Source organism: Varanus komodoensis, unplaced genomic scaffold, assembly GCF_004798865.1.
Source record: "Varanus komodoensis strain SLA01 unplaced genomic scaffold, ASM479886v1 scaffold16, whole genome shotgun sequence".
Lineage (NCBI taxonomy): Eukaryota > Metazoa > Chordata > Lepidosauria > Squamata > Varanidae > Varanus > Varanus komodoensis.
Window position 1 is genome coordinate 13,436,679 of NW_025335468.1, and position 10,724 is coordinate 13,447,402.

Genomic DNA, 10,724 nt, shown 5'->3' on the forward strand with positions numbered 1-10,724 from the left:
GAGGCGGGGCTTGAGTTCTGCCTCCCCTCATCGCTGCAGCCTGCAGGACAGGCACTCGGGCGGGTTGGGGGTGCCTCGTTCACAAGGCACAGCAAGAAAGGGGGTGAGGAGGAGGATCAGCTGAGCAGTTCTGTCCCCAGTGGGGCACCACCATGCGGCCGATTCTCCCCACACTCCAGTTCAGGAGCACAAGGGCTTTCAGTCGAGCACCTGGGGAGGCAGAGGGGGAATCGGCAGGATGGTGCTTCCTCTGCCTGCAGCACCCGCTGTGGCTTCGCTGCCCTTTTGCCCCTCCCTCTCCTGCTCCAGCCGCCTCACCTTCGGCTGTGCTTTAGTACATACGTTCTCTTTGCACAGCAGAAAGTGCTTGAAGCTACAGCGAGCCAAATTTGGCTGGCAATCATGGCTGCCAAAAAGAGGAGCCTTGCTCATCCTCATAGTGTCTCCTGAAAGACTGAGAGGGAAGGAGATGGTGTGGGGAAGAGAATTACCAAGATGAGCTACATCATGGTAAAAAATCATAAGCCACGGTAACCACACAGGCTGTTCATGGCGGTGTGTGAACACAACTGGTTTATGGTATGCTTTCCATGGTTCCCCATGACTTCTCGTGATATCCAGACCTGTTTTGCCTGTTTGAAAAAACACCATAGACTGCCATGGAAGCAATGCTGTCCACAGCTTCCTAGCAACATGCCAATGCTCACTTTGCTCCTGTTGGCTGAGGGGGGAATCATTGGAAAAGTGTTTATTTTAATATTAAAACCCTTTAAAGGGGGCTGGATTGGCTAGAAGCATCAAAGAGTTGGAAGTATAATCCAGATGAGAAAGGAGAACCCACCTCAAAACCTCAGGAAGAGAAAACTGAGGTCAGCAGGGGAAAATACAGTAAAAAGGAGGATTTCGCTTATGGAGGTTGTTGGGAGGCATGGCAAGAGCAGGAAAATAGAGTGTGGAGCATGGAAGCCACATTTACAGGGGAACTACATAACCATCTGCCTGGTTAGCCAAGGTCACAGAATGCATGCAGCAGAAATGGCACAGGGTTGCTTACTGAGCTAGATGAACCCAGGCACAGGGAAAGCACTGTGTGGGAAGTCAGCTTAAAGACTGCATAGCACTAGGAGCTGCTATCCTTAAAGCTCCATTAGTCTACCCCTCCCGCTTCCTTTGTTGTATGTGGTGAAGCTACCTTGTGGGAACTTCTAGGCCACCTTGCTGGGCCTTCTAAGCCTCTATAGGTTGGGCCCAGATAGCACCTGTCCCCACAGAAGGGTGCCCTCGGAATCTTGTTTTCTGTTTGAGGTGGGAGCGGGTGGAGAAAATTTGCATAGTTTCCTTGTTATGGGCAGATGAGGTTCAGACTTGTTGGAACTCAAAGCCCCTGCAAGGGCACTGAGCTAAATTAGCTGGTCTGTCCCAAAGGTGTGGTGAATCTAGGTGGCTTTCAGGATGGCTCTTGGAGACCTTCCTGTTGATTCAACAGGTGATTCTGCTGAAGCCCTGGTTTATCACTTGGACAGAGAAGTGACCTTGTTGGTTCACACAATTGCTCCTGATTATCCTTTCCCATGGAGTGGAGCCCAGTAAACATTCTGGTCCTGGAGATGATGAAATGGATGAGATATTGCCTAGAGAACCAACAGTGGAAAACTTGGAATGAATCACATTATAACCAAGCACTTATTTGAAAGCCTACTCCATGGCAGTGAAGAGACCTGTGTCTGATGGGTGTAACTTTTTTTTCAGCTTGTCCAGTCACAGTAGATACTTTTCAAGCTGCGGAACTGGACAGAAACTTTAAGGAAGTTTGCTGGACCCTTTCCCCTCCTGGCTTATAAAAGCAGCCAGTGGCGGACTAGCCGAGTGGGTAAGCACAGCAGTGGATGCCTGTTTATGACTAGATGTGATTCTGCTTTGCCTAAAAGAGGCAGTGGTAAGACCTTTGTTCAAATGAGCATTTGGTCTGAGCTTTGGTTGTTTTGTCCAGGCAGTCTCTAGTATTCTCTTCTTGGACGAGGTGCTAGACTATATGGTAGCTTCTCAACTCCAAGACTTTCTGGATGAAATTAATTATCTTGATAGTCTCTGTCTTCAGGAGGACAACTGGACAGGGAAAGTGTGTCTCCTGGATCTTTTATAGCAGGTTTTGAGACCATCATCCATGGTATACTTCTGAGAAATTAGTCTGAGATGGGACTGGGAGTCACTGCTATATGGTGGCTGCAGTCCTTCTTGGAGGAATGATGTTAGAAAATGGGGTTGGGGGATCCCTGTCTGGAAGTGTGTCTGTCGGCCTGCGGTGTTCCTCAGGATGTCCCAAACAGTTAACATGTGCATGAACCATCTGGGAGAAATTGCCTGGCGTTTTGGGGTACAGGGCCCCTAGTATGCTAATAGTATCCAGCTCTATCCGTCCTTTCCATCAAAATCTTAGGAATCTGGTAAGATTCTAAATCAGTATTTGATGTTAATAAAGGACGGGGGTGGGGGGAGGAGAGGAGGAGGAGAATCCAAGCAAGCCACAGGTGCTGCTGTTCAATCTAAAGGCAAATCAGGGATAAGGATCCTTCCTGTGCTGGATGAGTATACACTCTTCCTAAATCTGCTCATAGTTTGGGTATAATCCTGGATGTGGCCCTGAATCTGGATGCCCAGGTCTCAGCACAGTATGACTTTAGACTATGCTTTGCAAACGGAGCCTGCTGTGCTAGTGGTACCAGTTTCTGGCAAAGTCTGCTTTGGCTACAGTCATGCATGCCTCAGTTGCATCCCATAAATCCATTCCTGTTTGGAGCATGCTAGAAGTTTACCCTCCTTTCTTCTGTCTAAACTTTTTTCTGTCTACTCTGAGAGCCAGGGTAGTATATCAGTGAAGAGTGTTGGCCTGGGATTTGCAAGATCCTGGTTCCAGTTGCCACTCAGCCCGAAAGTGCACTGGGTGACTTTGAGCCAGTCACTCACTCTCAGCCTAGCCTATCGCACAGGGTGATTGTTGTTGCAAGGATAAAATGGAGTGGATGATTATGTAAACCACCTTGAGTTCCTTGAAGGAAGAAAGGTAGGATATAAATCAAATAAACCAACATAGAATTGTGCTTTAAGGTGCTGAGCTATCTTTTCACATGCACTGTAAAATTATTGATATATACTGAGTGAATGGGTTCTTCCTAAGTTCAGGATGCATTTGTTGTAAAATGCAGAACTAGAGTAAGTGTTAATGTGCAAGCAGGTATTTAAAAAGCAGGTACTCATATTTCCTCTCCCAAAGGCTCAGGGTGCAACCCTGATCGAGTGGATTTCAAAAGAAACAGAATTTCAGAGCTATTTGAAAAGTCAGGCTCTACAATCTGGAAAGGTGCCTCTGCTCCTCAGGTTTTTTAGTGTATCTGTCATGCCAGATTAATGGCTTCCAGTTTATCTTTCTGTGACACCCTTGCAGCACATGTGTTTTTCAGAGTTCACAATCTGGAACTTGACAGATTGCTGTGCAAACATGCCTGCTCAGAAGTAAGCCCCACCAAGTTCAGTGGGATATACTCCAGGTAAGTGTATAAAACTGTAGCCTGAAATTGCAGAAGAGTAGAATGCATTTTCTCTGCACCCCTTGATAAGCTGCATTTTCTCCATCTACCCTTTATGCTGCTGTCAGTCTCAAAAGGAAATGTGGATTCCCCTGGCTTCTACATATACCTCAATACAGAGTTGGTGTTGCTGTAATACAGAATGGTTATGACTGCATTGTGCTAGGGACCAGAATCTGGCCTGATGTTCTGCAGAAGGCTGCACAGGTTCTGTACCATGAACCTTATTAACTAACATTTTATAGCACTAAGAGTTGCACAGAACATTAAAGTGCCATAAGGAACTGATCAAACTCTGCTGAAATTGGTCCAAAGCAGTGACTCTGCCAAGTGGTTCAAGAAAGCTACACAGTAAATCTAGCATTTTAAAGAAAGATGTTGAAATGAAAGATCAGTTGCTCAAACCATGTGTATCTAAAATACTTTTTTTTAATTTTGCATAAATTCACAAATGATACAATATTGTAGGTGTATTTTCAACATACTGTACAATCATGTCAGTTAAATGTTTTACATCAAGGCACAGCACACCATATCTTACACATATACCTTGATAGGCAGGAGTTTAGTATAATCCCCGAGATTTGGCAATATTGCCAAGATAAATAGCATGGGTCTTATTTCACAGATAGGTTAGAAGATAGCTAGATAGATAGATAGATAAATAAATATATGCTTCATATTTTATTTGAAATAGAACTGCATATAAAAAGAATATACAACCATTTCATTTGAATAATTATTTTGATAGAATATATATTATATAACAGAAGTGCTTTAATTTTAAAAGAAAAAATTGTTCAATATTAGAAGGATGCAAAAATGAGTCTTCTATGCAGCCATCTTGATTTATGGAAGAAAGTTGCTATCAAGAGAAATTAAAGGATGTTTGCTGCTCAGTCTCACGGCAATCTGAAAGAAACCAGATCAGAGATTATAAACCTTTGTCAAAGAAAAGTTTGTTTTATTTGCGATTTCCTGGCATTAGACTGAAAGTGGTATTTCAGGTCATTAGACTGGAATCAGAATCAGAAGCATGCACCCACCCACTTGACCAAACAGCCTGCAGATAATTTGCTGGGTAAAACAAGCAACTGGATAACCTCAGCTGCTCAGCCGCTCTTTCCGCTGGGGCGTGATGACACAGGCTGGGCTAAAACAGGAGTGGGCAGAAAAGAGCTCTCCATATGTTTTGGACTTTTAGTTCCCAGCATAGCTGACTCTTGAGTGGCAGAGGCTTCCGAGTGCTGAAGCTCAGAACATCCAGAGACCTACCTTTTGCCCAGCCCTGAGTTAAAATATTAAAATTGAACTAGCCCCCTCCCTCCTAAGACACTACCCAGATAATGTTTCAGTTAATGGACACTCAACTTGGTTTTATTGCATACAATTAATTTGTTTTAAGCAGCATTTACTCCACAGTCATATAACTGGCCAAGTAAAATAAGCATGACTAGCTTCAGTCTATTGTATTCAAATGCTCTAAATGTTTATAGCATTTTTCTGTCTTGAAACTCAAATGTTCTGAGTGGGAGTAAATTAGAAACTCAGACAACCTAGATATGTATCTGTGAAAACAAGGTGTTTCATTTCTGCCATATCTGAACTTTTTGTCAGGCCTGGAGGGCCTGTCAAGGACTACTTGGTTCAAGAGTAAATAAAACAGCCTGGATAAGGAGAAGAAGCCATGCCTAGAAGAGTCTTTCAGGATACTTTTTGTTTCTTCTTGAGTGACATCCTCTGGAAAAGCTGGAAGCATCCTAGCAGAAGCAAAGCCACTCATTTATGTAGCAGTACCACCTCAGGGCTTTTTTCTCCCAAGGGAGTATAAGCCAGGTAGAAACAGGAGGTGCTTTGGTGATGGCTGGAGGAGGCCCTGGGAGAAAATGCTGAATAGGAAAGGAGCCTGTAGCTTACCCTCCCAGAATACAGAGTCAGGAGAAAAGGGGAAATGAGAAATGGAGACAAGTCTACGTGCGCCCACCTCTCCAAAGCTCTAATCCTGCCCACAACAATTTGTGAGCCAATTGCAATTTATCAACTGGTAACAGAAGTCAAGATGAGGATAGATCAAGCTTATTTCAAGTAATACACAGATTATAAATGAAAATGCACAATGCCTACATTATATGTTAAGATGTTACAAATTCATGATCTGGCACATAATTCATTCTAGTTTCTTATTTGCATGTTTAGTTGCAATGCTGCATTAATTTTCCAGTCAATTTCAATTCTTGTATGTGGATCATTTTTTCCCATTCTAAACCACCTACTAGGTGGTAAGCTGAATACAGCTTCTCTATAAGAATAAATAAAATTGCACTGCTAGCCTCTGTTTAGACCTCAAGAACATCCCTCTAACAGAAACCTAGCTCTGCTATGCCAAGGCCAGTAAGAATTAACATTTAAATATAACCAACCCTGATCTTTCTGCAGGTTGCAACACTGAGTGATATTAACACACATATACCCTATACTTATCTACAGGAGAGGATGTTTCCTTAAAGAAACTGAGTCAAAATCCTGCCTGTTATTCACTTTCAATGAAGATCATTTTTCATGTGTCATCCAACCAATGAATAAATGTATATACGTTGGTAACTTGGATGTTGCTAATAGGAACCATTATTCATTTACCATATTCCAGGGATCATTTGGCGGGTTACATTTGAACATTTCTTCTTCGCCTGCCAAAACCAGTTGATCCAACATCGGTGGGTACAAAGCCTTCGTTGCCCACTCCTCCTGACCGACTCAGGAAGTCTGCCAAACGCTGAGTCACGCAGGTTGATGTGTTACATGACCTTTTCTGTGCTGATGCGCTGTGTTTCCAAAAAAAACAAAAAACAAAAAACAAAGGAAACAGTAAGATCTTCGATGGAGGGTTCTGATTTCACCACACTATTTAGGAGAACCCTGGAAAATGTCTAATAATAATATTGTGGCATGTTGGCTTGTATCTGAATTTAAAGGTTTCCATGCTCTATTTGATCAGGCTTCAAATCCTGGAGTTCTATTGTTTTAAGAGCAAGATGAAATTCAATAATGTGTTCTATTCTTTCTCTCATATTTTTAACAAACAGAAATATTTTGACCTACTTCCTGAAAAACAAAAATATGTTGTTTCAAGATGATTCAATAGTAGCAGCCCCATAGGCAGATAAGTGCATGTGAACAGTAGGATAATATTCTGTATTTCAAATTTCAAAGGTATTAACTAGGAAACAATTATAGTAAGGCTACTAGCCCTCATCAACTATGCCCTGCAATATGGATAAATACCGACCACTGGATAATCATGATGGTTATGTATTACCTTCAGTACCAGAGACGGCATGCCACAAAATAGGAAAGCAGTGGCAAGAATTATTGTCCTTATGTCCTTATTCAGGGTTCCCCGGACACATCTGATTGGCCACCATAGAAAACAAAGTGCTGGACAAGATGATCTGGTTCAGCCAGACTTTTCTTATGCCCAAAGCTGACAAAACTCAAGCACTTGGGCTAGATAACAAAGATAACTTCCAATGGTTATCTTCCAATGTCCAGATGGATTGAACCCAACATGAGAAAGAAATTTTCCAGTGAGCATTTAAATTACGAAACAGACACATCACACACATCCAGATTGTCTATAAAATGTTTCCACAATGGTTATTTAAGATGACCTCAAATCTACTCAGGCTAATTGAACAAATATTAATTCTTCACACAGATTAGTGCAAAATCAAACAAGGATAGAGAAATAAAATGTTTAATTTCTTACCTGTATGAATTCAATCAGAATGTAACTTTTGCAACTGGATTATATTTTTAAGATTTGCAGACTATATAACTACATTTCTACAAAGATGGGTGACTAAATAAAGATGGAAAATTTATGCTCTTAAAGCCAGTGTGAATTTACCCACTGCTTTAATTGGAGCAAACTTGATACCCTTTCTATTCATCCTGTACTGGGAAGATGGTACTTAAATAAAAATATTTTGAAAACTTTGTGTTAAAATCATTCAGGTAATCTACTTTCATTCTGTGATGAGAAACCATGCCTGAAACCCATATATCCTGATAAATGTCACTCATAATTAGAAATAGACCTGATCCTTGTAGAAAAATAGGTTTATTGAACAGTTCCATGGTCAGGCATGAAAGAAACATTTATTTATTTAATTTCACAATGAGTGGCCAGAAATCAAAATATTATTTGTAAAATAAATGTCTAAGGAAAATCAGTTGTAATTGGCAAGGCAATGTTATTTATTCTTTTCATTTTAATTCAGTATATGCTTTTCCCCAGGACCCACCACCCACAACCCTGTGTGTGCGCACGCGTGTGAGTGTGTGTGATGTTCTTCAAGGTGCAATCCTATGCCTGTGTAGACCCAGAAAGTCCTGTGGGGGGGGGGGGGGGGGGGGGAGTCCTGCAACTCCCAGCATTCTCCACCCGGGCTGGGGGATGCTGGGAGTTGAAAGATTTTTTTTCCCCTGTCTAAACACCTGTAGGATTGCATCCTTAATTTTCTACTTGAAGTTGATCCAGTTAAGCTTTCTTGCTCAAAAATAGATTCAACAGAACATAGCAAAGTTAGCAATCAAGGTTAGATCCACATGCAAAGAAAAGGCAAGGAGGGGAATAAGAGAGGGGAAAGGAAATTCGAGCCAATCTAGTTGTTTCCGAGGCCTCCCTCGTAGTTTGCATAGCGTTCATTTCCCAGGTCATTCAGCACATTCCTTTTCTTGCCAGGAGTTCCAGCCCCGACGTCAGTGCGAGGGTAAGTGTGCAATTTGTGCAATTCTTGAGACAGTTTGCCCAGCACACAAGTGCTCAGGTTGGCACAGCGTTTGGAAATGGGTCTATCCAAGCTGCAGCGGGGGAAAAAACATGCCGAAGAAAGTAAAAGAGAACCATGCGCCCTCATGCCGCCCCCCCCGCCCCTCACCAACCCGCTCCTCTCCCGGACACAGGCGAAACCAAAACCACCACCCGTGTTCCAACAGAAAAGCAAGACCATCTGATCCAGTGTCAATTGTTCATGCAAGGAAACCACGGAGGGGAACCGGGCTGGAGTCGTCCGGGAGGGTGAGGGCTGCTCCTCAAGCAAACGGGGCAGGGGTCGTGATCGGCCCGTTCTGGGGGCGCCGGTTGTTAGCCAACCCGCGGGGGGGGGGGCTGTCGACCTCTTCGGGCGGGCATGCAGCATCGCTGAGCCTGTCATTCGTCGTCATGCTTTCCGAGCAGCTCATTGGGGCAGTGGGAGTGCAGTTGCAAGCCTCGGCCTGGAAGGGGAAGGGGGGCGCTACGTGCAACGGAAGCGGAGAGCGCCCGCGGCCTCTCCCACCATGCCTCCTACTCCGGTGGGCGGCCACCCTCATGCACCGCCGCGCCAGGACAAGACCCGAGCGACTGTCCGCCGCATCGTTGCCATGTGCAGGACGGGAAGGGAATAAAAGCTGGACGTACCTCTTGCAGGCCCATTTTAACCCCCTCTCTTTCAACTTCAAAGCTTTTTTTTTCTTTTTTTTTTGAGAGAAGTAACTCTGTTGTAGGTTAACCAAAGCAAAGCAGAAACGAAAAGTCCCCCCACCCCAGATCTTCGGGAGAGCCCCTTAAAAGCCACTGGGGGACGCCGTGGTCGGAACGCGAGGCCGGCGCGCCCAAGCTGCCAAGGTCATCCGAGGAGAGACGCTGCTGTCCGTCCGCTCGCCCGCCCGCCCTCCGCGGGCTGCAGCTCTGCTGGAAAGCGCACGCAAAAGGGGAAGGTTCCCCACCCCAGCGCCGCGCCGCGCCGCGATCCTCTCCCTAGCCGTCGAGCTCCATGGGGCGGCTTACCTCTTGCCTTCGCTGGCCTGCTCGCGGTCCTCCGCCGCCAACTGGAGGTACTCGTTCAGCATCGCGTTTAATAACCTCCGAGCCTCGTACTCGCTGAGGGTCCCCTGGTCTGTGACCAGCTCTGAGCCGGGCCTGCGTGGAGACAGCGGCGCCGGAGAGCCGTCACTCGGAGGGCAGGGAGCGGGGGGCGGCCGAAGGCGCGGGGGAGGGGGGAGCACTCGTCCCTCGGCTGCGGCGGGGGGGTGGGCGCGGCATTGCGCGACACACTTGCTCCTATGGCCTCTCTCCCTAGCATACAATTACTACCCCGCTTTCGACAGCTTCTTCTCTACCTCGGATTAAGATCCCCGGTTCACCACGACCTGGAAGCGAGGAAATAGAAACCCCCCTTTCTAAAAAAAAGGACCTCCCCCAGAATAGTTAATCCGTCTTAAATCATCTCGCTTTAAGAAGGCACGTTTGGCCGTCCCCTGCTCGCCAAGGACTCTACAAAACCGGCTGGTCCCCCTCCTCGCAAGTCGATCCCGCGCCGCGGCCTCGCGCATTCATTCATTCATTCTCGCAGCTGGCGAGGTCGCCAGGTTCCAACATCCCCGCAAAGTCTCCACCCGGTTGTGGAGTGGTGCACGGCAGGCTGCCGCTCCCTTACCTTAGGGGCACTGCGTAGGAGGTCCCCATCTGGGACAGCACTAAGGCGCAGACGGCGAGCACGGAGGAGAGCTTCAGCACCGCCGTCATCGCGGACGCTCTGCAAGAAAGGCTTGCGTGAGAGGAGCGGCCCTGTCCCGCGGCAAGCGGCGATCCTCGGCACCCTTGCTCCGGAGCACGCCCTCTCGCTCAAGAACGCAAGGAGGGCTGGCTCCCTGGCGTGACTTGTGCTGGAGCCCCACTGAACGCGGCAGGCCCTCCGGAGAGCACGCACTATGAGTCCAGGGCTGCTGCCATTTCTCGGGAATGTTTTCCTTGGGGTTCGGCTTGTGGGTCTGGCCTGAGAAATGATTGGAAAGAATTTACAGGCCCCCGGTCTCCCACTAGGAATCTTGGGGGCTCTGGCAGAATTCATGTGCCACTGCAGGGCTGGGGATGTTCTGCTCTACCGAAGCAACAGATGGAGACCAATGGGAACATCCTATCATATCATCTTCATACAGTACTAGAAAACTGCATCACGTCACGCATGGTAAGTCTCAAGGAAAATGAAAGGGTCTACATCTATTTTCTTACAGAAAGTAATGAAAGATCAAAGTCTAGAAAATCTGGACATTTCGTTTTAAATGAAAAGGACAGCTCTTCAGGATATGCTGACACAG

At 46.0% G+C, this 10,724-nt stretch overlaps 1 protein-coding gene across 1 annotated transcript; it reads right to left on the reverse strand.

Moving 5' to 3' along the window:
- Nucleotides 1–8,178: 8,178 nt before the first annotated feature.
- Nucleotides 8,179–10,152, reverse strand: CALCA (calcitonin related polypeptide alpha). Its single transcript, XM_044426096.1, has 3 exons — nt 10,064–10,152; nt 9,415–9,546; nt 8,179–8,447 (listed from the first exon to the last, which is right to left on the reverse strand). The coding sequence occupies exons 1-3, from the start codon at nt 10,150–10,152 to the stop codon at nt 8,249–8,251; spliced, it is 420 nt and encodes a 139-aa protein (XP_044282031.1). The 3' UTR covers nt 8,179–8,248.
- Between the last annotated feature and the right edge of the window lie 572 nt (nt 10,153–10,724).